Source organism: Tinamus guttatus, unplaced genomic scaffold (assembly GCF_059628265.1).
Source record: "Tinamus guttatus ecotype Peru unplaced genomic scaffold, ASM5962826v1 Tinamus_guttatus_pri_ptg000806l, whole genome shotgun sequence".
NCBI classification, from domain to species: Eukaryota; Metazoa; Chordata; class Aves; order Tinamiformes; family Tinamidae; genus Tinamus; species Tinamus guttatus.
Window position 1 is genome coordinate 1,097,197 of NW_028289340.1, and position 26,671 is coordinate 1,123,867.

Sequence of the window (26,671 nt, forward strand, 5' to 3'; positions counted from 1 at the left end):
TTGACATGTGCAGTCCGAGGAAATCCAGGAAATCTGAGAGTTTCTGATGCTACAACATCAACGATGAAACTGTCTTGGAGTCCTGCTCCTGGCAAAGTGCAGCAGTACTTTATAACTTATACACCAGTCGCGGGAGGGGAAACCAAAGAAGTGACTGTGAAAGGTGATACTACCTCGAAAGTGCTGAGAGGCTTAGACCAAGGGACTAGGTATGCATTGACTGTGTCTGCCTTGTATGCCTCTGGGGCAGGAGATGCCCTTTCTGGAGAAGGAGAAACGCTTGAAGGTAATATTTTTATTTATTTATTTATTTTCTGTACAATCATTCATTCATTTCGTTAATGCTTAGATGCCTTAAAGTATACTGTCTTCCTGGGATTTCTGTAGAAATAAATATGTGAATGAAAAGGAAGTATAAAGACATTCTCCTGCTGTATGAGGGTTTTCTAAAGTTAATGCCCACTACAGAAAAGAGTGGGGTCCTCCACTTGTTGTGCAGAACAATCTAGGCCTCTTTCAAAAATGTATTATCACAAGCACCAACCCAAAATGATGAAACATTCCTTCTTGTAACTTCCAATTTCTGGAAAGGTAGATTGTTCTGGATATAACAGAGTTAATTAGTGGAGTTAAAAGATCTTGTCTGCTTAAAAAAAAAAGATCTTCAGGGACTACTTTTGTATTAGAGAAGCAACATTAAGCTAGGCATAGGAGTGATGAAGTCCTTCCTCTGCATAACAAGAGTAAGAATGTGGGACTGAACGTTTGCAGAACACTGGCAAGAGCATGAGTAGGCACCAAAGATTTTCTTATAAGGACGGGAGACTGCTGTCATTCTGCATGAGAGGGGAGAGTTTCCCTGTTGTTCTCCATGAGCATTCTCATTGTCATCTGCTCATTGTCAGAGGGTAGGGAAAGCTGCCCGCTAGGCCATGAAAGGAAGAGCAGTCGTGCTGAGCAGGCATGTATTGCAGGAGTCTGCTGTTCCAGCTTGGTAGGCACGGAGCTCCAAAATGTCTTGTAAATGAATTGTGTGGAAATAAAGCTCCTCTATCGACACTTATGGTAGGAGTGTACTTGACTGTTAGCTCTTTTACTTTTTATTTATTATATAGGTTAAAAAAAAGAAAATCTCTTTAAAATAGAAGATTTTGAAAAGTCAGTATCGTCTTTATAAACTGAGTTCATCCTGCTAAAATGTATAAATGTTATAAATGTATGTGTCTATCTGAATGCTTAAGTTTACACCATAGACTTCCAAGGGTTCTTTTGTGATTCATGAAGGGAGGCAGATACTTCTAGGGGCAGATAGTCTATTTGAGATCTTTTTTTCTTTTTTTTTTTTTTTTTTGAAAGAGCATACCTCTGTCCTGAGACATTATTCTCCTGAAAATTCTCTATTATTTTTTCTTGTTTAGATAAAACATTAGCAAGAGTTGTTTGTCAGTCATTACTGGGCAATCAAAGGTAAAGAACAGGATACAAATGTCAATTTACATAATAGCAGGGCCTAAGTCATACCATGTTGTGGTATTTCTTCATGTACCTCACTTTGTATTTTAGTAATGATCATACCTGCAGTTTCACATGGTAATAAAAATACTTGAATTAGGCCAAGACAGTTTGGCCATGTCTGATGGTATGAAAGGACATCAGAATATCTATTAAAATACATGTAGGCAATATTTCACTGTATGGTACTATCTCACTGGAGGATAAGAAGACAAAACTTGTGAAGAACAGCAGACAATTAAGAATATAAGGGTTATTATTTTGGAACTGAAAGTTAACACTCAGAATTCAAAGCTAAGAATAGAAGCTGAGTTAAAAAAAAGAATTCATGTTGACTGTGAGGCTAAGATGGCTCTAGGTGCTAGGAATGGGACAGATCTTAACTTCCGGAGAAACAGACTTATCAACAGTTATGACAAAAAGCTGTGAAAAGAAGCATAAAAGAGTGTTTAGTAATCCAGATAGTTTTTCTATGAGACATAGTTTCGGAGAAAAAAAATAGTATGGTAATATTTTTTTATTGCCATAAGCACTGAGTACTTAAGTATTTTCCTGTATTGGGAATCCTAGTGGAGCTTTTTTGATGTCTTTGCTATATGAATTCTCACCAAACCTATTTAGTCAGTGATGCCATGTAGTTGCTGGCTACTTCAGTTCATCATCACATCAGGAGCTGGACTTGAGTTTGCCTTTCAATCTGTGACAGTTGTTAGTTTATGGTATTGATATATAAAGGAATCAGTTTCATCAGAATGAATGTTTCAGGACTAACATAAAAGTGAGAAAAAAAAAAAAAAGCTGAGGTTATGGTAGCCTCTCTAGTTATTGTACAGTCAAGTGGTAGGAAACGAAAATCCCAACTCTCAGATGTTTGTGGAATTTTACCGAATCACTAAATGTTCCCTGGTGACTAAGGGTGTAGACAAACATTCCTACTGCCTTCAGTAGTGATTTATTTTGCACTGAATGTAGTAAGAGAGCTCACACGGTCAATTATTCTATCTATCCAAGTTGCAAGGGTGGTAGCCTTCAGCAGAGAAAGAACAACTAAACCCTGGGGACAGTAATTTATTAAATTACTCTTATATGATGTGCCAAAAAACTTCTGCCCAGGCTTCCAGTGCAGGTCCTTCAGTTATGTATGTTCTTTCCAAAATATTTTGGAGCAGATACTAATTGCTCTTTGAAATTCCTCCTCTTCCTTCACTTTGCAGCACATGGTAGCTCCATAGTGTTTTCAGACACCAGGATACTCAGGAGAATCAGCCTCCACAGAAACAGCAATCACTCTGGATAGTTGCTATCATTTACCACCTAGGTACTCTCTGCTCCCTGTTTATTTTTCTTTTATGATAGGTCTATGCTTGACTTAATGTTTATAAATCAAAGGGGGCATTTTTTTCCACAAGGAGCTGTGGATAATCTATTCTGTAAAATGCTTGCATAACTATCTGGTCCAGCTCAAAGATAACACATGCCAAAGGATCAGAATTTTATGACCTGTTGACAGACAACATGATATAGAAAATATAGTGAATGAGTAATTAAAAATTGAGAGTGTTGTTCCATCCCATACAGGTAATTGTTACACAGAGAGAACAGGTTTATTTCTTCTTTGTCTCTGGGAAGTGAGAAAAGGAAATTATGTTTTTACCTCTCTGTTGATGGAACAAACCAGTGTGCTTTGCTTCTCCAATAATCTAGACTTGATGAAATTTATAGTGCGCAGATCTTTTAAACAGCCTCTTTCAGCCACTGGCTGACTTCATCTGCAGTCTTGAAGTACCATTCAGAGGTGAAAGGTCTGGAGCTTTATATTTCGTGTTGCATTAACATAACTGCACATTCAAATTATGAACTGTAGAAAACTCCCTGCTTTTATCCTCTTGCTTTCAAAGTGTATGGTGATCCATCATAGGCAGTTTTGGTTGGAGCCCTTCTGTAAAGGTGCCATGGAAAACTTTTCCTCAGACAGAGTCTGTTGGCTGTGATTCCTCCCAGCTCACACAAAGTCATAGAAACTGCTGAAGGCAATGAAATCAGTGCAGGCTACTATTCACCTTTTGACCAAACAAGGTTTGTGGCAACTGGGGGAGTTGAACAAATCAGCACTGATGATTATTTCTGATGACATTTGATAAAGACCGAGGAACAAAAGAGAAATACCCTTGAGGAAAAGTCTCCCTCTTAACCACAAACACTCCAAACACTCCGAACAACCCATTTGATTTTTGTTGTTGTTGTTGCTCTATGATGTACTCAAATTGTCACGCACCAGAAATAAAATAAAGGGATAAAAATGGTAAGGGCAGGAGTGGAAAAGGAATGGAGAGCTAGCAGTTTGCGAGAACTACTGTTTTTCTAATCTAATTTCTCCTCAGAGAGGCAGTGGTAAGAGCAAGTCTGGCAAGAATTTCGTTTTCTGCCCAAAGGCATGTTCTCAGATGAAAAGAACATACTGTACACTAGCTGCTAAATAGATTAACTTCTATAATGTGCATTTTTTTTTTTAAAGCAAATTCGCTGTGTGGTAAGGCAATATACACAGAAAGGTTTGATCATAATGAATGTCTGAAAACTTTGAAAGATGTAGTCTATTCTGTGACTGTCCTTTTTCTGGCAGATATTTTCAGAACAGACTTAATATTTCAATTACGGGCTCTAAGGTCACATGCATTAGAACTCTAAAGCAGGAGAGTACATTACCATTTTAAATATGAATTTCAGAGAAAGTCAATGAAAAATAAGGCCTTTTATTATAACAAAGACAGCTGTCATATTCCCATCTTGTTTGTGCTGAGCCATTTTGAAGTATTTCCACTGGCATCAGTGAAGTTCCTGGGCTAAGAGGACATATCTCTTTGGAAATATATATTGATAGACATAAGCAGAACTGTCATGCCATTTCATTTCTTTGTACATAGCAATCTTTATGTTTGAGTAAGATTCAGTGACCTGCCATCCTATTTCACAAGTTACTATTTGTGTTGTGAGAATTAGACTGCACTAAAACAATGTATTAAAGGAAAGTGTTGTCATGACTCAGTCACTTTTTAGTTCCAAGTTATTTTCTCTTGTATGCATATTTTAGAGCTTAGGTTTAAAGATTTTTTATGTGTGTGTGGGGTGGCAGTCCTTTATTTTTGGATGGAAAATGAACACTAGTTTCTTGGTAAATAAATGATTTCTTTTTGCCATTTCTGTAGCAACCTAAGAATGCTTTAGAAATGAATGACCTCCTACAGGCAGAACAAGACAAGGTCAAGTGACATTTTCTTACAATGAAGTTTTTAGCATATCACAGGAGGTTTACATAATGTCCAAACTGTGTAGTGCTTCTTCCGTCCTGCCTGAAACAAGGCCTCAGTGTCTTCAGGAGATTTCCTACTGTTTCATGCATTTTTAAAAAGATACATTTCCAAATATTTGAGTCTGACATTTGAAAGTAACTTTCAAGAATCTCTGGAATATTATCTTAGTTTTATCTAGGAAACAAAATATTTACCAGAATTAAAAACAAAACAAAACAAAACAAACAAAAAACCAACAACTTGGAGGAAGACTGAATTAGTAACAAAAATAAGTGTCTAGGCAATCAAGAATAGTGGCTACCTGATTAACTGTGGAATAGGTATATGAGATATTAATGGGGCTGATAAGACCCCCTGTTGGATATATCCTAGAGAAGGCACTCTCTGACCAAAGAGTCTCTATCTTGGTGTCAGAATTCTTCCAAAAGCACAAGAGCAAGAAGCTTGTTCCAACAGGGTCAAGTGAGCGTTCCCTTTGGGTAAAAAATCTTCCCGAATATTGGACTTTTCTCCATACGGCTTCTACATCCTCCCTAGCACAGGAAGTGTGACGGAGGGGCTGATGCTCCAGGAGTGCTCAGCTATTTTGTGGCCCTGCATAAAGTACAGGAGCCAAGCTAAGTGGTTGCTGCCTCTGATGCTAAGGAGACTTTGACCACTGCAGTCAACATTGGTGTGATTCTGCCACCAGTCTCTTCTGAGGAACATCCTTGGATCCTCTGCTGTCGCAATCTAGCCTGGGGATTTAACACAGATTTCCTGGTTGCAAATAGGACTCAGGCTTTAAAGACTCAGACCTTAAAATTTTGGTATCTTCAAGATACAAACCCTTCCTTCAAGAGAGGACTCATTTATTTATTTGATTCTCACCTTTTAGGATACCAACTTGGATCAATCCTGTGTTTAATGAAATATGGCTCTGCATGAAGTTTAAAGCTGTAGATTAATCTTGAGAGCTGGGTTAAGAGCATACACTGAAAATTGTATAAACTTTGGGCCTAAATTGAATGTACTGTAAAGTCTGCTGGAGTTGTATGAATATTTCTGAGGGAAAAGGCCATTTGAATAAGGCCATTTCTTTATGAATGTCAACATTTTAATTTTAGCTGATTCACAGCCTTGTGTTCAGTGGCAACAGTGATTGCCGGAGAGCTATTGGAAGCAAGCCAAGTGAGCATAGGAAAACTGCTTTAATATGATATTGTGTCTCTGGCACACTGTAATGGAAAAACTTACAGTGGAAAGAGGGCACTTGCAAAGATCCAGAACTGGGTGTAAGAGTACCTATCTGAAAGTTACTAGATTAATTTTCTGAGAGCATGTCTGCAGTCTCATAGGTATGGTAGAGATATGCAAGTTGTTGTAAACAGATTGCAATTCCGAGCTGAAGATTGCTGAAGATTTCTAAGATTTCTAGGCATTGTGCCTTGTGTCATTGTAGACATACTCCCCAAGGCTTATGGCTATGCTTATACTAGTTGGTCTGGTATGCCAGAGCCTCTTGGAGCCTGTGTCTGTTACTGGATAGTTTTCCAAAGACCATCTGCTTCCTCACATGCTGATGACATGGGGACTGTTTGAAGTGAGGGGCATACTCTAGCTTCCCTTCCAAGTCAGAAGAAAAAAAATCCACAAAACAGGATTCTTTTGAAGGTTAGCCACTCACCAAGCAGCCAGCCAGCACTTTTCTTTCTTACAATACACACTGTCTGTCCACTTTCCATATCCATCCTGTTTAAATAAGCAGGCAAGAAGCAGATGTGCAGCAAGCATTTCAGAACATGTGCACGAAAGAACAGGATGATTGCATATATATTACAATAGTAACAATTCTGAGATACATAAGCAAAGTAATGAAGTATTTTGCAAATCTTCAGTTTAAATCCAAAGGACAAATATCTCTTAGGCTTCATTGTACGCTTGCTAGTCACTGTATTATATTGATGTTATTTTGGAGCTTAAATACATTTCTTGACTTTGAGTATTGCAGCTTAGATGTTACTTGGTGGAATTCTAGTAGTTAAGGAATTACCGTTTGTATTTTAAACACAGCTGCTTCCCCAATATAGAAAAAAAAAGTTGTCTGTGAACTTCCACCTCACACATGAGGTGCAAATCAAGTGAGTGTGTTATGTTAAAGAAATGTTCTCTGTCACAGTGTAACATATAAAAAAATCTAATTTCCCTTAGTAGGTAAGTTGTCTTGTCAGCAGTTTCCAACTATTTGAAGTCATTTTTTTTCCATTCATTTCTAGTGGTTTGGTAGGCATCCCAGTTTCTTTTCTTTTCTTTTCCCTCTCTTACCTAGCCTTATAAAAAGACATATGTAGTTCCAAAGGATTTTTTTTTTTCAGAACTACAGTATTACAGTAACCGGTGTACATTACAGTCCCTTCCAAACAAATTACTTTCCTCTGTTTGTAATGGGCTCAATAATGACTTAATCAATAATGGTTTTAAAAGCAGTTATTTTTGCAATGTTTCCAACATATATCATTAGCTGTAGTGTCCAAAGATAGACTTGCAAAAAATTGTGCTGTGGTAGCAGATAGTTTTATACTGAAATCATGTTGTGGCAGAGCCATGCTTTAAAGTAGCCAAAATAAAGTGACTTGTATATTTATATTACATTAAAATATGGAAAGAAAGTTTTTTATTGTGAAACATCTGTGCATTCTATCAAGTTAGGTTTTCCATACTTTTTCCATTTGGACTGCCTTTTTTATTATTATTATATGAAAATGTCAAGATTTGGGAGTAGAAGCTTAAGAGTAGACAGAAAAATTGGTGTAATTTACTTGCAAAGACAAATTCTTTTTCAGCTTCCAGGAAAATTGGTCTTTGGAGTTAAGAATCTGCCATGGCTTTCATTTAACACAGTCACTGAATTCAGTGAGACTGCCTGAGCATGAGCTCAATCTGGCCTTTTCTCTTTAGCGTTTCTGCTATATGTAACAGACTTTTTTTGTAAAATTATAACTAATTCAACTTTACCAAAACCCCTATATCTGACAGTCCCCTCCAAAAGATGCTAATTTGTGCTAATTTATATTGCTAGGGTAAAAAAAATCAGTGTGAAGAGTAAAATTGTAAGAACTGATGTAAAAGTTCCGGAAAAACTTCTGAGATATCACAGGACTATGGACTGGATTAGATTAAAAAAATAAACACAATACAGAACAATTCTATCACTTGCTCTATTAGCTATATTTGATAGAGACAGCTAGATGATTAGACAATGTGATGTATCTTTATTTTATTGCCATTGATGTTGCAATGGGTGGATGCTGACTTAATGAGGTCATGCTGGCAATGAGATCCCTTCAAAATAAGTCTTTAAACAGGTAGTCCTGACTGGTCTAGTGGATTATGTATGAAAGTGTTGTAGATTTGTGGTGGAACTGAAAGGCAAATGAAAATGAAAACTGGAAACACAGTATATAACTTTGGGCAACTTGGGCCTTTCTCTCAGATTGAAACTGCTCCAGGCTCCTGAAACCAGTGGGGTCTGTGCCAGTGATGAGTCTGAGCAGTGGAAATTGGATAGGTACTGAATTTCAGTCTGTTCAAAGAATTTTGAATCAGCTTCTGTGTATAGTATTCTGTATGGCGATATATTATTATCAGTGCAAGCAAAACTAACTGTAGTGCCATGAGACCATGTGAAGTGTTTAGGTCCTCCTGCTAAGCACATTCTCAGAAATATACTGTACAATAAGAAAGGCTACAGAGAATACTGGAAAAAAAGGATGTTTTTATGTATATGCATCTATGTTTGCATGTGCCTTTGGCAAATTTGGCTACAGTAAGACCATTGCATTACAACCAACAGTCAGTGCTACCTTGCTGCCAGCAAAAGGCAGTCGCTGTAGCAGGAAAATGGAAAATATGTTATAAGTGTATGTTAAACATTAAACAGAGGCATTGCTATTTTTGCACCACTTTGGACCCGTTCATGCCATTTTTAAACTGTGGAATTACTCTAGTGTATTAGAAGAGACTCACTCATCTAGCTGACAGCTTCTGTGATCAGCTGCCTCCTTCTTTCCAGGCTGGCTGGGGCTAACTGTAGGGAGGAAAGAGATGCAAGTCTCATTGCAGCAAAAGTGGGGACTGTGTTAACTGCAGCCGCTGCACATTGTTGCACACCATCTGCAAACAGGTGGAATGAAATAGCTTATAGATCTGCTAAGCAGCGTGCAGGGAGGTGAGTGAGATTGCTAGAACAGCAGCCGAACACATTGCTCATTTGCTGGAAAGACAACAGCTGTAAGCGGTGGCACGTCTCACCTGAGCAATATTGACAGGGAAAATAATGCACTGTTCTTAATTCGGGATTAGAGAAGATGTGAGAATGGCAAAGTTGCACTAAAGTGAGGGTGACAGAGCACTGGAACAGGCTGCCCAGAGAGGTTGTGGAATCTCCTTCTCTGGAGATCTTCAAAATCCGCTTGGATGCAGTCCTGTGCCACGAGCTCTAGGTGACCCTGCGTGTGCAGGGGGGTTGGACTGGATGACCTCTAGAGGTCCCTTCCAACCTTAAGCATTCTAGGATTTTCTTTTCTTTACAAGCAAGCCAAAAAAAAAGAAGTTTAAACATGTTTCTTTCTCATAAATAAACTGTGGCTTATTCCTTGTCATTACAAAAAATTCTCTTTCAGCAGTGGAATCAAAAACTTCAAAAATCTCTAAAGGATCTCATATGGTGTACAGATTTCCATATATAAATATGAACATGACTATTTTTGAAAGATGTAAATAAAAAGACATGTGGTATAAGAATAGTGATCTTAAATAAAATGATGAGATCCTCAGAGAGCTTGAAAATTCTATGTTCATCAAATAAGTCTTGTTTACTTGCCCCAGGAGATTTATGTATGTCTGAGGATAAGGAAGCATAAATGTTCAAAAAATATGTAATTGAGAGTTAAAAATGAGCTCCAGCACATTTAAGCACTGGCTTCCTTCAAAGTATTCAATTAATACCGTTTTTGCAAGCTATAAAGCTAAAGGACTGAGTAGCTTGCATTGTATGGGATGGGATTATTTATAGTTTAAAGTTATCTTTAAGTGTTTTGCTGGATGAGGCCTTCGGTTTTCTCCTGGAATTATGAATTTATTTCATTGGAACTAGTGTTGATGTAAAAAGTTTGTTCCATGTTACGATCATTTAATTTTCCATTTGTGCATTACTCTGGCTTTTACTATGTGTATTTTAGTGACAATTTATTGTTCCTTTTCTTGTAGAGCGTGGTTCGCCTCGTAACTTGGTTACCACGGACATAACTGACACCACTGTTGGGTTATCATGGACACCAGCTCCAGGAGCAGTTCATGATTATAGGATAGTATGGAAATCACTTTATGATGATACAATGGGAGAGAAGAGAGTTCCTGGAAATACAGTGGATGCTGTGCTGGAAGGTTTGGAGCCAGAGACTAAGTACAGGATTTCAGTATATGCAACCTACAGCAGTGGAGAAGGAGACCCTGTAGAAGGAGAGGCTTTTACTGATGGTGAGTGTCAGACTGTATTGCCATCACCTGTAACATTCTGTTCTTGATAAAAGTTAACAGATTTTAATAAAAAATAGCTTTATTTTTCTTCATTTTGTGTAAAATTTCCTCCAAACAAAACCCCATCTTAAATCAGTGAATGATGGCTTTTTGTTTGGACAGAAAAGAAAGATGCCTTCTATATCTCGTAGACTAGGATTCAGCAAGAATTACTCATATCAGTTAGTGATTTGTGCTGTGATGTTGTCTTAATGAAGCCAGCCTCCCATAAACTCCTGGAAACGAAGTGGAAGAAACACTAGGTAGAGTAAGGAAGAAAGGTGGTTGAAGTCCCACAGAATCCATTTCCTTTTCATGTTGCTTTCTGCTTTTCATAGTCCTCAAAAGAGGGCTCAGGGAGTGATTTTGGTATTCCCCATTCACCTTTCCTGTAGCTCTTCTTTTTTCTTATATGTTGTCATGTTAGGTAGCATAAAGCAAAGCTGGCTCAAGCCTCTCCTGCAGTGTAAGCAGTCTGAGAAGCACTGAGAGATCAGGGGTAGTTTGTTGCTGCATAGCAAGAATCAGTAAGTAGAGGAGCTGAAATGAATGATTGAAGGGAAGATCCTAGAAGGATAAGCCTTGATGTTTCTGCTGCTTCTTGAGGGGACCATGTGAAGATGTAGGAGTGCTCTGGGGAAGTGCTGTATATTTTCCATCCTAGGTATCTGTTCTTGGATGCTGTTGGAGGCAGGCTACTGGACAAAGTGAACCTGTGTCTTTGACCAGTATAGGTTCTCATAAGGCCACGCCAGAGCAGTGATTGCTGGAGTCGGTACGAGCTGTCTCACTCTCATCCAGAGCGGCCAGCTGCCCCACGTAGCTCCTCCTGCCTGCAAGGACAGCAGTGTTAGTTGTCCTTTCTTTTCCAACTTCAGTTGGCAGCTTGGCCAGACAATCTGTTGCTTCCCTCAGGCAGAACTCTGCTATGCCTATCAGTAGACCCAGACCTGATGTTAACTAACGTTACTTCTTCCTGGTACAAACACAACTAAAAATTCTCTGTCCCTAAGACTGGGGAGGATACTGTGGCCTGCAGAGCTTACCTTACTGTGTGATGAAATACTGACTGATTCTGGTATGCCAAGAAGGTTCTGTCTTGCCAAAATCTAGCTGGTTTATTCCAGCTGACAGCCAGCATTGCATACCTTTCATGTCACTTCAGGTCTTTTGTAACATTTGTACGGTCTGGAATATGTTTTAGAAGCTGAGTGCTGCAATCCATAGAGAAAATACTTTGTTGACTCATTTCAGCACTGGTACTATCCTGTAATTAGTGGTGACTGACTTTCCAAAGGCTTGAAAAATCTGTTGTATGGAGCCCAACACCTGGGAGATTAGATATTCATCTCTATCTTATCAGGTCTATAAATTCCAAATGTAGAAAATCTTAACTCTTTAGGGCATTTTGTCTGTAAAACAGCAATGGCTATATAATTTATCACTTTTGCTTGAGAATATTGAATCCATTTCTTAATGAGTAACAGAAAAGTGTTACTACATAGAGCTCCTAATTATCCTGTCATACATTGCATAAGTTATCCTTTATTTTTTTTCTTTGTAGTAGAAAACAGATTTACGTTTGCTTAGTGCATTAAAATTATAAAAGAAATATCCCCCCTCAGTAACCCTTCCCAGTGAACCTTCCCCTCTATGAAATACCATAATTTTAAAGGCATCCATGTTTTTTTTTAAATACAACTGAATTAATTCTGTAGACATGCATTTTAATATATCTTTGTATGACAAAGTAAATATTTATCCATATTTTTACACTGAAAAGTGTCACCAAATGCCAGGACTGTGACAGTAGACAATGAGACGGAGCATACAATGAGAGTTACATGGCACCCTTCACCTGGGAAAGTCTTGTCCTACCGTGTTTACTATCGACCACGGAGTGGAGGAAGGCAGATGTTTGGAAGAGTAAATGCTCCTGCCACAAGCATAGTCTTAAAGCGACTTAAGCCTCAAACTACATATGACCTCAGTGTTGTTCCAATTTATGATTTTGGACAAGGAAAATCAAGAAAAGCAGAAGGAACAACAGGTATGCATTATATAGCATTATATTATAATAGGTATGTGATTTGATGATTAAGGTTTTATGCTTAGAAAATGTAAGTGCAATAAATGAAAAAGCTATGGTGGAGTCTGCCAAGATCAGGAACTAGCAGGAAAAAAAAAAGGCACTTGTTAAAGGTGAGAACAGAGTTTGATATGTTGGAGGTTTCAATTGTAGCATAGCTCGAGCCCAACTTTTTGCTGTTTGATATTGAGGGTGTATCTCTGATTCAGAATACTGTATTTTTTTTAAACATTGCCCTCATAATTAAATGAGATGGCATGCATTTGTGGTGGCGTGTGAGGAAGGCAGTGTTTTTTAGAAGACTGTTTCATCACGTGTTGTCATTCATTTTGCAATTTGCCTTTTGGTGCTTGGTATTGACAAAATGGCTACCCTGTATCCTGTTAGATTTTTCTGTGGCAGATCTGCAACAGTAGACCTCCACTTACTTGGAGCCATTTTAAAGAGAGAAAGTTAGTCTAAACTGGTAAAGTAGCCTGTTTCCATAATCAGTAGAGACAGTAGGTATCAATCGACCTGACAGCCTACCTACTGTCAACATTTATTTAAGATCAGTTGGATGTTACTGTTCGTCTTTCTGTTCCTTGATTGTAGAAGCAGCATAGATAACAGAATCTGCATACCTAACTTTGAGATAGCCAAAGCAAGATGAAGTGAAATTTATCTTTTGTTTCTTGATACTTGTGTTTAGTTTATGTCAAAGGAAAAGAATATATAATTTGGATATCTTTTTTTAATGTATGCCATAAGTCTAAAAAAATTCATTTTTAATTAAATCACTAATAATGAATTTGCTTACAGGTTTTTACATTCAAGAATACCTGTTGTTTTTTCATAAGCAGACCTGATTTAAATCTTGTTCTCATCCTTGCAGCCTCTCCCTTTAAGCCACCTAGAAATCTTAGGACTTCTGATTCTACTATGTCAAGTTTCCGAGTAACCTGGGAGCCAGCCCCAGGGCAAGTGAAGGGTTACAAAGTAACTTTTCACCCTACTGAAGATGATGGAAGCCTTGGAGAATTAATAGTGGGACCGTACGACAGCACAGTGGTATTAGAGGAGCTTAGGTATGGATAATAATAATTTATCTTTATTTAAAAAAAAAAAAAAAAAACTTCAGCTTAATGTTTTGTTTAATCATGATCCAGGATTGAAATGCCTTGCAAAATCCGCTATAAGTAAGGAAATACTTAGGCAATAAGCTGTACGAATATCACTATGAAGTCTTTGAAAGGCACCTGACAGGGCTCTCCTGAGATTATCCTTTCACTTGTGGTGTTCTCACGGGAACAAAAGGAGGTAAAGAAGTGGGCAGAGGCAGAATTCACATATGGGATAGCTAATGGGACATTGAAGGAGAAAGTTGAGATTTCTAAAGTTTCTCCCAAAAGTTATTTCTTTAATACTAAAAATTACTAGTTTACTTCTGGATCCATTATTTTTTAGAGGGCTGGATTTATAAAGTAAGCTTCAGAGCATGTCAAAGTTTTTTAATGAATTTTATGCATATAAACTGAATGCTTTAAAAACAGAATTAAAAGTCTTAAAAGATTTGAATGAAAAAACCTCTGTAAGTACAGATCTAAAACCAACTCTTAAATTCTTAGCATTTCATGGCTTTGATGGAAGATCTAGTCTTTGAGTATTTGTGCACTTCTTTTCTGTGGAGTAGAACTGTGAAGATTTTGTAAGTGAAGTGTCAGCACTTAGCTAGCCAAGTGTCTTTAGTTACAATACGTTTGCTTAACTATTGCAGGGCAGGAACTACTTATAAGGTAAATGTTTTTGGAATGTTCGAAGGAGGAGAGAGCAGCCCTCTGGTTGGACAAGAGATGACCACTCTTTCAGATACTACTTCGGAGCCCTTTCTGTCTAGAGGTAAACATAATTGAATTGAAGAAAATCTAGTCTTAGATTACAGATAAAAAAAGATCAAAAGTGTTTCTCAGCATTTCCTTATCATTTTTGTAATGCATGTAAATACTTATTTACAGGATTCACTGTACTCCCACCCTCATGATATAACCTCTGATCTGAAATGACCACTGAGTATGCCCTCCTTCATGATTCTAGCCCTCTGCACCCTTCATATGATCTTACAGAGATGATAAGTCTTGCAAACCGTGTTTGCTGATCACGTAAAGCCAGCTGCATAGCATTTTGCAAGCCATCCACATCTGTGTTAAATTACATAAGGTCAAATTCTTGAACAGAGATCATGGCTCATCTACTAGAGTGTTCACAGGAGCAGAACAAAGAATTTAAAGTAGAGCTTTATTCTTTGTCTGTCCTTACATGATGACTTTTCCTTTTTAGACTATGATATAATAAATATAAAATAAGCAAAGATTTCATAGTTGGGGAAGTTTCAGAGTTTTGATATATTCTTTAGATTTATATGGAACATAACTGTTGCGTAACTGAATGTTATTTTTGCTATAGATGGAAAAGAGTTAGTACACATGTGCAATTGCTGAGTATTCTCCAGTCCCTTGTTTGGGAGTTTCTCCCTGTGTAGCTGAACCTTCTGACCAAAGGATCTATGATTCTTATGATAACAGCTCCCACTGTGTGAGTAATGGGCAGCTGCAAGTGAACTGAACATTTATGCCCACCGTATTTTTGAGTAACACTGGGGAAACAGAATTTCAGGACCTTGTCCTTCCTCATGGAAGGTGTAAATAACTTATCTGCAACAGGTCTTTGCTTCTTAATAGCCAAGCATACCGCAGGAAGTGCAGATCATTTCAAGCTTTGCAGGACCATTAGAGAGGACAGAGATTTCGTTAAAGTGGAAGAACCTAACTGCAAAGACCTTTCAGAGTTAATAAAAGAAAAAAGTCCCTGCCTATTAAATACACCGTTCAGCTGATCCTGTATTATTCTGTCGTAACTTTGATGCCCTCTTTTCACACCAGGCTGTGTAAAAAGACTAATCCTGTAAAAAAAATTATTGACAACATTTTTAGAAACTGCTGAAGTTAATGCAGTCCTATTGCAGTCTAATACAATAGTCTAAAACCAAGAAAAATTATATAACAAGCCATCAGTGACATTTGAGTAAAACTAATGATTCTGGCAGAAAAATAATTACATCAAGAGTGGTTTGTTATTTTTTATTACTGCAGCTGTCATTTCTTTCCCCAGTCTTATGATCTTTAAGGTAATTTGTTTTACTAATGCATGGATTTGAATCATGGTTAATATGAAAAATGAATTTTATACTTGGGGCTGTAAATGTAATAGTACATTATATATTAATAGGGGGAAAAAGTTACCCCAGGTCTGATGCTTTTACTAGAATTTTCCATTTGGGGAGCTATAGTAGCTGAAAGAGAAATAAAAGTCAAAATGGCTTAACTGTTATATTGTACATAAATCTAACCTTAACTTCCGTATTAAAGTTATGCATGCAATTTTTTGAACTAACATGTATTTATTTAAACCCTACACTCAGTCTATTATATTGTCCTGATTAAAGACTAGATCTATATTTTCTGCAGAAGAGGATCATGCTTTTAACCCCCAGGTACATGGAGTAGTTATATTCATGAGTCTGCAGTGTTGGATCAATTATGTGGAACATATATGAAATCACAATATCTTTCAACTGTGATGAGTGTGGCTGATTTTTCTCAATGGGATTTCTTCCATATAAAGACCAGAAGCTCTGATGGCAGGAAGCCAGAAAATTTGCAGCTGGTAACACAATCTCCAAGAAAAGAGAGAGAGCAAGGATTTTCATTTTTTATTTTTTGCAAATGGCTGCTGATAAAATCATTGTGTCTTTCTACTTTGTATAAATATTTTGTGATCTTTTTGTGCTGAAAACAAAATGATACATATTTTATTCTGTAATTTGTAAACCAAAGATACCTGAAATAACTTTCTACCTTTTCAGACCACTGCAGCTTTATATAAATGTTTGTTCTTGTCACCTCTATATCTCTTGACCTGCGTTTATGTTTGCATATCTTCTTCTAAATTGTGTTCTTTCTTTCCTGTATGTGCAAACTTCTGTACCATTTGTATCAATATGTCTTTTCCCCTGCAAATTCAGAAATGCTGTTTATTTGAAAGTGTTTATAATACATGCTATTAATTCCATTACTGCAGAGTTGAAAATAGAGCAACTCTATTGCAATAGAGCAATTTATCCAACCATTGCTATACACTAAAATACTGTGAATTTGGACAACCTGATAAAGCTCACTACTATATCAGTGGTTAGATTAGTAGTCCTTTACAAACTCCTAGGAATTTCATGGTTTTCAACCATCTCTAAGGCCCAGAACAGATAATGACATGACAAAAGAGAAGAACGCTTCAGTGATCCTATATATTTTAGAAGTCTTACTCCTGAAATGATACATACATGAAAAATTTTATACAGCTTTTGCCATGGAACAAGTGAGTAGTGTGAATAATGTTCATAAATAGGTCATACTTGACAGAGTGCCAGTGAAAAAACTAAAAATTTTTGGAAGCTAATTTATGACATATGTCATATAAAAGAGGTTGGGGAAAGAGAACTGTCATGGTTTGGTATAGCTAAGGTTATATTTTTCTGGTTGACATGGCAGGTTTAGAATGTAGAACCAGAGCAGAAGCTGATATTGTACTGCTGGTGGATGGCTCTTGGAGTATCGGACGACCAAATTTTAAAACTATCAGGAATTTCATTGCCCGAATTGTTGAAGTTTTTGATATTGGTCCTGACAAAGTACAGATTGGTAAGTCCTTGTATGTCTGAGGGTAGGTGAAGCATACCTGCTGCATCGCCCCTTAATAACCAACTACTTTCAGGTCTTGCACAGTACAGTGGAGATCCCAGGACAGAATGGAACCTCAATGCTTACAGAACCAAGCAGGCTTTGTTAGAGGCTGTAGCCAACTTACCATACAAAGGAGGAAATACTCTAACAGGTAGGTAACACTTCCAGAATTTTCCTTAGGCAACATTAGAAAAGTTTTTCCGGTATTACTCAATGAGCTAAAATCTCTACATGATCAACGGGGCTTACAATTCACTTTGGCTATGCGTGGATGAGAACAAGCATAGCATGAGGCCATATATTTTTAATGAAACCTGGAGAAGATCTGAGATCTGGGTGGTGAAGATCTGTAGGGTTGCATTTTGGCATATGAGAAGAAGAAAAGGCAGTTCCATGTCAGGGCTGGGATGAAGACAAGGCCCAAAAAGGTGGCTACAGGCAATCAGATAGGAGAATAATGCATAAAAGGTAATAGATCAGCGGGCTTGAAAGGTCTGTAATAATACTCGTTCCTGGTAAGTGTAGATGATGGACTTCAGTTGGATTCTGAGTGCTGCTTGAAGGAAGTAAACTGGGGAATTATATTGTCAGAGTGAATTGACCAGAATGAAATTCTCTCCTTTGTCATGACTGAATGTCATCTCAAAATAGTGTATGTCTGTGTCAAAATGGTGTATAGTGATGGTTGTCTCCTATGTATCATACTAGGAATGGCCTTGGATTTCATCTTAAAAAACAACTTCAGACAAGATGCAGGCTTAAGGCCCAGAGCTCGCAAGATTGGTGTTCTCATCACTGATGGCAAATCACAAGATGATGTAGTCACTCCTTCAAGGAGGCTCAGAGATGAGGGAGTAGAACTTTATGCAATTGGTAAGTATTGTATGAAGAGGGAGGCTAACTGTACACAAAAGTGTAAAGATACATAATATCTAAAAGAGAATTCAAAGGATGTGTTTAGAGGATTATGTTCATGGCAGATTGTATTATGGCCACTGTTTCTAACAATCTTAATTCTCCTGTCTGCTCTGTAAGGTATTAAAAATGCAGATGAAAATGAGCTGAAGCAGATTGCAACGGATCCAGATGAGACCCATGCATACAACGTTGCCGATTTTTCCTTCCTGGCTAGCATTGTTGATGATGTAACCACAAATCTGTGCAACAGTGTGAAAGGCCCAGGTACATCACATATTCTAGATAATTCATCCTCTTTCCATTTGTGTTCTTGATTTTCTCATTCCTTTTCATTACTTTCTGGGAACGCTGTGTAGCCTTGGGCTGTTTTTTCAGCTGCTGGTCTAAGGAAGCTGTGCAGACCACCTGGACTACCCACAGGGCTTCTTCCTTTCCTTTCAACAATGGCTGCATTATACCTAACACAGCATGACATGGCTGGACATGCCTGCCTTTTTCCCAGAGTCAGGAAACACGTTGTTCAGTTTGTCACCTTTCTGCTCATTCTGGCACGTTTCTTAATGATACTTATCCAATAAAAGAAAATTTTAGCAGCTCCACTCTTTTGAAGTATAAGTGTCTGACCAAGGCCTGGCGTAGAGGAACACTCATGTTCCCTGATGAAACACTGATGTTGGAGGTGGGGTAGGAAGGATAGGGAATTTGCATGGCCCTGAAGGTGTGAGGTTGAGCTGTCTGTTCACACAGTTCTTTTAAGAGTTTCCTGAGAAAGCAGAAACATAAGCAGATACCTCAAATGTTTGTTTTTAATACCTTGACTGCTTTCTAAAAACATTTTTATGTTATTGTAAGCCTCATTTTCATTCTTGATGACAGAAGAATAAATTAATGGCTTTTACTTTGTTTCCACTTGTAGGTGATTTACCACCTCCCTCTAACCTAGTTATTTCAGAAGTGACACCCCGTTCTTTCAGACTGAGATGGACTCCACCTTCTGAGAGTGTTGATAGATACAGAGTTGAATATTACCCTACCTCTGGAGGCAGACCCCAGCAGGTTAGTGCTGCATGTTCTTCTCTGATATTGTCTGTCATAACCTTGGACTTTTGTGTCACAGTAATGCCATTCTGAAGTTTGTGCTTATTAGACTGTGTATGCTATAACAGTAAATGAAAAAAGGCTTCCAAGATCAATAATACCTTATTTTATAAATCAGAAAAAAAAATGTTGGATGAAAATCATCCAACAAAAATGAAAATGAGGAGCAGGTTTTGTTTTAAAATTATTAATCTGGGAATAAAATATATATTTTTAAATAGTTGAATGCTATCTTCTAGTAATTCCTTTCTGTCCGTATTTTATTGTCTTGCCTTGGTCTAAATGAGTCTGCAGTGGAAATTTTCTGGGTATGGTCACAGGTAGACTCACTGTGCTTTTAGTTCATTTTCTAGTCTATGGAGAAAAGGAGAGCAGAGGTTATGGGTTGTAAGGTAGTGTTTAGATGAGCATTGTATAATAGTACTTTGGAGAATGTGCTTATGCACAGATTGAAACTGTTAGTGCATATGGTCATGCTCATCTTGTAGTTACTACTTCTCCACCCAGAGAGCCAGTAGCAGGTAACCCTCGAGACTAGGTGGTCTCAGATGCTCATCACTCTCTTCAACTGGGCAGAATAACGGTTAGGAGAATGGAGTTAGACACCTCCATGTGACTAACTCAAAATGTGTCATCTCTGAATGTGGATTTTAAATCGTAACCTTTTAAATCATTATGAGTTTTGTCATTACCTCAGAATTTGGCCTATGATTAGATTTGAAGCAGCCCTTCCAGTGCACTCTGCCTTAACAGCTTGACTCTGCTCCCATTTCGGTTCTGCAAGATGTTGCTAATGGCACGTGCTGTAACCACCTAGACTACCTTGAGTGTTTAACTGCTTTCTCCAAAAGAGTAACATGTATCTATGTCGTTTTCCTCGTATTCATGTTACTGAGTAATATATAAGTGTGCAAACTGTGTGAAAGCAGGGGTCACAGTGAGTAATACTAGATACATCCAGCCCTGGTAAAAAAAAAGAGTGTCTGCCTGAACTTTCCCTACAACTTTGTTTGCAAAAGTAGTGGTAAAGACAAAAGACATAGAAGATTAAGACCATGCTTATTTTTAGTTATATACCATAATTTTCTGAGGATTTTCATAAGGATTTTTTTTTTGTTAGAGATAAGATTACAGATGCATTTGTTGTATACACTTACTTAACATTGCTTCTAATTTGCATAGTTTTATGTAAGTCGGATGGAAACTACGACAGTTCTGAAAGATCTGAAACCTGAAACAGAATATGTTGTCAACGTGTTTTCTGTTGTAGAAGATGAAAGCAGTGAACCTCTAATTGGGACTGAAACAACTTGTAAGTTAGAATTGTAATGTGAATAATGTATTAACAACCACTTTGATATGTAGAAAATCATCCAAGAGCACTTGCAGCACTGTGAGTGTTCTTTTTAGAGGAAACAGCATTTTTAACTGGAATGAGGAAATTGTGTTGAGTTACACTGGTCACTGAGATTTTGGCTTGAAAACTGTAGCTAAGAGAAACTGCTGCGTGGTAAAAAATATTTGTCCCAACTTTGGTCTTCTTCCAGACTTGTAAAGAAACTGCTGTACAAGCCTTCTTGGCCTAGAGCAGCAGAGATTAATTACAAGATGGAGTTTATAAATTCCACAGATGTTACCATATGTAAACTTGTACTCATTCATTAATTTTTGCTGCTAGCAACCAAAATGTTGCATGAAATTCATTCTAATTTTGTAAGATTAACAAAAACATGTTTCAATACAATTTCATCTTTTCTATGTTGTTAGCTATTATATTTCTACTGTCACCTCTCTCTGTTATTGGTCTTTGGTATATTGATTTTGAATGCGACATAGAGTGACTTTTCTGCCTCTTCCAGATCATTGAATGTCAGGGATTCATTTTCCTTCTCTTTCTAATGCCTATGTGCTCTATTCTCAGTAGTACTACCTGTGTTGGGAAATATGAAAGATGTAGAGAGTAGAAATAATAAAACGGTAATGGCAATAAATTAATATATTTTAATAAATAGATTAATACATTAATATAATTTTTATTTGTCAGTGCCAATCTCTTCAGTTAGAAACCTGAATGTTTATGATATTGGATCAACTTCTATGCGAGTGAGATGGGAACCTCTCAGTGGGGCTACAGGTTATTTGTTAACATATGAACCTGTGAATGCCACAGTTCCAACTGCAGAGAAAGAGGTAAGAGAAATAGTCTTCACTATCTGGACTCTGCCAAAACAAAATTGAGAAAAAAAATGATAGATTTGCTTCCTGTATCATAGCAGTCAAAAGAAAGTGGCATGTATTACTTAAAGTGCTGTGTGAACTTACTTGGGATACTGTATACAATGACATCAGTCAGGAAGCTGTAAATATACTACAAATCTCACAAACAAAATTCCCTTTAAGTTAAATCATTGTTTTCCTTACTGCCTCTGTTTTCTTTGCTTTTTAAACATGGTGTATTTTTTTTTTAATGTGCAGATGCGCGTTGGACCATCAGTGAATGAGGTTCAGCTGGTAGACCTCATCCCTAATACTGAATACACTTTAACTGCTTATGTATTATTTGGCGATATAACCAGTGACCCACTCACCTCCCAAGAAGTGACATGTATGGACATTTCAATTTTTGCTTTGTTATTGGTTCAGCAAAATTTAACTATCATTTTACTTCATGCAACATTTTTATTTCTTTTTTGGTTTTGTTTAACAGACCATCTTTCTTCTGTTTTATGTATTTTACTTTACTCTTATGATTCTAAAGTATCCTGAAGGAGATTTCAATGAAAATGAATCAATTACTAAAAGAGGAACAATTTTTTTCCCTTAAATAATGAAGAAAGTTGATTTGATGGTCTCTAGGTTATGTTTTTTAAAAGGGATTCAATTTTAGTTGCATTAATAACTTCTAGGAACCTTATTTGTGAATTCAGAGAGGCTCACATAAGTGTGGTGAATCTGTGGCCCCCAAATATTAGCAGAATTTGAAAAGCTGCGTGCAAAGAAGGAAACATACCATACAAAGAGAAAGATTAATATAAACATGCCTTTGTTTTTTGTACCTTTCCTTAATTAATACCATTTCCTACTGCTGCAGGCGTGTTTCTGGGCTCAATGTACTCAGTATGGTTATTCCTATGTTCTTAAACAGTGTTAAACTCTTAAGTATACATGAAAAGTGATTGGTTTAATTTGTCACCTAAAGTTATATTCTTAAGAAAAAAGTACTGATACTTCTAAAAGTATTGTGCTCATAATTAACAATGGTGAACCTAATATAGGTTTTAGCTATCTTGATGGTTGCTGAGTCAATTAAGTTCCTAATCTAAGGCCAGAATGTTTAACTGCATGGAAAGTTACTGCTGCCATTTGAATTAAATGAACGAAAATAATTAATTATGTGAGAGGCTCGCATCACTCTTGTGAATAACATTTTCACTCACCACTGTTGTTATTTTTGTAGTACCTTTGCCTGGACCAAGAGGCTTAACAATTAGGGATGTTACTCACAGCAGAATGAATGTCCTTTGGGATCCTGCCCCAGGCAAGGTTCGGAAGTACATCATAAGATACAAAGACGCTGAAGAAGCTGACATAAAGGAGGTAAGAAAAAAGAACATTTTTGCAAGTATTTGAGGAGAAATTTCTTTTGAGAAGTTGGATTATTAAAAGAATTTAAAAGTAATACTAGAAGTCATCATTGAAAATAGGGAACATCAGTTGAGAAAGGGTATGGATGTCTTGGGAGCTGAATAAGCTTGAGCTAGGATTCTTCACATACTCTCCTCCTTCTCATAAGGAAGGGGAAAAGACTTACTAGGGAGTTCTGTGTTTTGATAAATATCCATTTCCACACCATGACTGTTAATATGCCAAGCTTTAGGAACAGCTTACAGTTGTTAGGAGGAACATGATTGCGAATTAAAGGAGGCATGATAGCACTTTTCCTCACTGACACCATGAGTGAGCATTGCTACAGATACCTTTCTTTGAGTTATGTGCAAGCCTTCCATAAGTGCACTACTAGCCAGGAACCAACTCTTTGGGGATTAATTTTGTTTTTTAGTAAGAGAATGAGAACTTTCTGGAGATGCACTGTGCATCTACAGAATCAATGAAGCAGTGAAACAGCTTGAAGTAGCTTGCTGATACGTGAGACAATATACTTTGCAATGGCAGGCTCTCAACATTCAGATGTAAATGTAGGGGAAAATAGTAAAATTTAGTACAAACATTTTCTTTCTCAGAATTTAATTAAGCACAGGGTCATAGATGGAACAATTTATGCTTCTTAACACATTACTTCTGCTCCTTAGGTGGAAATTGACAGATCCAAAACCAGCACAACTCTTACTGACCTTTCCTCCCAAACACTGTATAATGTAAAAGTTGTTGCTGTATATGATGAAGGGGAGTCTCTACCAATATCTGCAGAAGCTGTCACTCGTGAGTTTTCCTAATAGCTCTGCTTATAGATGTTTTTATCTTAGATTCTATTTAAGGAGTGTGTGTTGTAATGCATTACTGCTGAGTTTCACTGTGGGATTTGGTGGTGGTTGTTAGAAGTGTAGTAATTGACAACTGAAACTCCTATAGAAGACTATCTTCTAAATTATTTATCTGAGCAGTTATTTGGTTTAACTAAATTCATTTTGTAGTTACATTTTGTAGAGTATTTTTATTCTTCTCATGGTAGAGCCTGTACCAGCTCCAGTCAATCTCAGAATCACAGATGTAACTAAGCACAGTTTCAGAGGAACTTGGGATCATGGAGCTCCAGATGTGTCTCTGTATAGAATAACCTGGGGACCATATGGAAGACCTGAAAAGCAGGAGGTAAGAGTGGATGGTCACCATAGGATTTTTGGGTGCAGTGTCTTGGACGGTGTATTTTTAAAATCAAAAATCTAATTAATAAATGACTTATGTCTGTCAAGCATTCTTTTCGTGCTCCTTGGAAATTCTATGAGAAGACCTAAAATACATAATTTAAGTAATAGTCACTTGTAGTGATGTTACTGTGTAAAAAGTTGCTTATTTCTCTCTCTTTTTTTTTTCTCTCTCTCTTTTTTTTTTTCTTCTCAAGACCATCTTGAATGGGGATGAGAACAGTTTGGTTTTTGAAAATCTGAATCCAGATACATTATATGATATCTCCGTTACTGCCATCTATCCTGATGAATCTGAAAGTGATGACCTGATTGGCAGTGAACGGACCTGTAAGTAATTTAAGGATTTCTACATTTTGTTATTCGTAGTTATTAAATTGGAAGGCATCCACATGCAAGAGTTCTGAAAACTCTTTCTACCTTTTTTCTAGTACCATTGGTGCCTATAACCACACCAGGTAAGAGCCTGAATTTCCAGGTATGGTATTAAAGAAATCCTATACCTGCCTTTTTCTAAAATGAGCAGAATGTTGACTTTAAAAAGCTGAGATTGTTTATTAAACATTGTGTATTTGGAGGAATGCTAAACACTAGATTACCACATGTTTGTTATTTTACAAACATTACAATTTATGTTGTCTTGTTCTTATTTTTAATACCTTCTGCTTTTGGTGGGGCATTCATGCAGCCCTAAAAGTGTGAGTGCCATGTTTGTCTTTGCCTTTTTTTTCTTTAATTATGTTTATTCTATGCTTTACTGCCTTTCTCAGCGCCAAAGAGTGGCCCACGAAACCTTCAGGTGTACAATGCAACTTCACACAGTTTGACTGTGAAGTGGGATCCTGCCAGTGGTCGAGTACAGAGATACAGGATCATCTACCAGCCTATCAGTGGGGATGGCCCTGAACAGTCGGTAACTAATACTGAAATGCTGTAGTTATTAAATGTTGTTATTAAACCTACCTGCAAATTAAACAATGAGATAATTTATTTCCAAAGCAGAGCAGTACATGTATTAATTATCTTTTGGTGGAAGATTTCTATTTATGGTAACTATGTACGTGTTACCACTTCTTCTTTTTTTTTTTTTTCCTTTCATCTTCGTTTTTTTTTTGCTATTTTTTTCCAATGTGCACTCTTGTGCTATCAGAGGGGCATTGCCATGGGTCCTACAGTGGACAGCTGAGAATTGTATGTTAACCTTGCTTATCATACTAGGGACAGAATAACCAACAAAGAATGGCAGTTGCAAAAGCTAGATCATGGGAAACATATTTCAGGGTAGTGTTTAAGGTATTTTAGTGTCCTTTGATGTGATTAAACAGCTGTAATGATGGGAGAGAGCCAATATCACATGACCAGGCAGCTTTCCCTCGATAGTCAGCATGAACTGTGCAGACTGCTGGTGGTCTAAGCAACATAGCCTGGGAACAGTAATTCAATCAGTCTGTTTATCAAAAGTGTGTGCTACTTAAAGACGCCATAATCTGCAGTAGGAGGCTGTTGTGGTTACTGCCACGTGACTCATAGGAACAGCCTCAGAAGAAAACCACACATATTTAGCTTGTTACTGTAATCTGAGATCTTACATGTTCAGAAGCATATCTAGGCATGTTTACTTTAGATTTGGTTGGACACTTCCACACCCAATTCTACTTGTATGCTCTTCTGAACAGCATGCATTTGAGTTGAAATAAAATCTTTTCCAAAATTCAGACCAATGATATTAAGAAACAATGTGTCAGAGAAAGGCCTAGAGATAGGCACGCAGGCATTTTTTTTTGGACAGTCGGGGCAATTCTAGTGAGATATCGTAGCAGTAGTAGCAGTTAGGTTAATCAAATAGTCATGTTATCAGTCAGGTGTAATCTGTAATCTCTGAAGTGAAAAAAGAATGGTCATTCTGTGGAATGTGGGTAGTGACACAGAACGTGGAATAGACTTAGCTGTTTTCATCTAGAGAGAAAGCCAAGCAGTAGCCCTCAGTGAAGATACTTCTGTCCTCAGGAGAGCACACAGAACATTCATGCTGTCTTCATGAAATGTTAATTTCTATGTGATTCTTGGTCCTGTGATAGCAATTTCTTGTCCCCTTCTTTATGATTGTGGTATTTGATTAAATTGTTGTTACTGGAGAAATTGTAGCAGTGTCCCCACTGAAATATTTTAAATGGAATTTCTAAAAGGCCATTTCTAAATGGCCTTTCTGTGAGGCTGGTCTGGTGGCCTTGGGATCAGGAGAGAGCAAAGGTAATTTGAAGACAGGTCTGCAAAAGCTGCATATCAGACTGCTGAGACCATTGTGGTCGTTTGGAGTCAGATTTTGAAAGGCATGTAGATACAAAAATGTGGAGGCTGCCATGATGAAAAGCTCAAAGCATTTTTGCATTGAACTGAATTTCTCCACTTGAATACAATAACTCTTCCTAATAAATTAAAAAACTGATTCTAATGAAAAATGAAAGTATATAAATACTCATTATTGGAGTTCTTTATTGTTGATGCATTTTAACTACTATGACAGAACTG

General features: G+C 37.3%; 1 protein-coding gene across 1 annotated transcript in view; it reads left to right on the top strand.

Moving 5' to 3' along the window:
- Window positions 1-26,671, top strand: part of COL12A1 (collagen type XII alpha 1 chain) — a 96,431-nt gene that overhangs the window by 22,024 nt on the left and 47,736 nt on the right. The window contains exons 13-31 of the mRNA XM_088537541.1: window positions 14-286; window positions 10,071-10,340; window positions 12,163-12,429; window positions 13,343-13,535; window positions 14,225-14,346; window positions 17,052-17,201; window positions 17,275-17,394; window positions 17,952-18,116; window positions 18,279-18,425; window positions 19,078-19,217; window positions 20,442-20,571; window positions 21,304-21,449; window positions 21,735-21,864; window positions 22,717-22,856; window positions 23,570-23,699; window positions 23,950-24,089; window positions 24,340-24,472; window positions 24,574-24,600; window positions 24,913-25,055. Of these exons, the coding sequence (XP_088393667.1) occupies window positions 14-286; window positions 10,071-10,340; window positions 12,163-12,429; window positions 13,343-13,535; window positions 14,225-14,346; window positions 17,052-17,201; window positions 17,275-17,394; window positions 17,952-18,116; window positions 18,279-18,425; window positions 19,078-19,217; window positions 20,442-20,571; window positions 21,304-21,449; window positions 21,735-21,864; window positions 22,717-22,856; window positions 23,570-23,699; window positions 23,950-24,089; window positions 24,340-24,472; window positions 24,574-24,600; window positions 24,913-25,055 (2,966 nt within the window). The remainder of the gene's footprint in view (window positions 1-13; window positions 287-10,070; window positions 10,341-12,162; window positions 12,430-13,342; window positions 13,536-14,224; window positions 14,347-17,051; window positions 17,202-17,274; window positions 17,395-17,951; window positions 18,117-18,278; window positions 18,426-19,077; window positions 19,218-20,441; window positions 20,572-21,303; window positions 21,450-21,734; window positions 21,865-22,716; window positions 22,857-23,569; window positions 23,700-23,949; window positions 24,090-24,339; window positions 24,473-24,573; window positions 24,601-24,912; window positions 25,056-26,671) is intronic.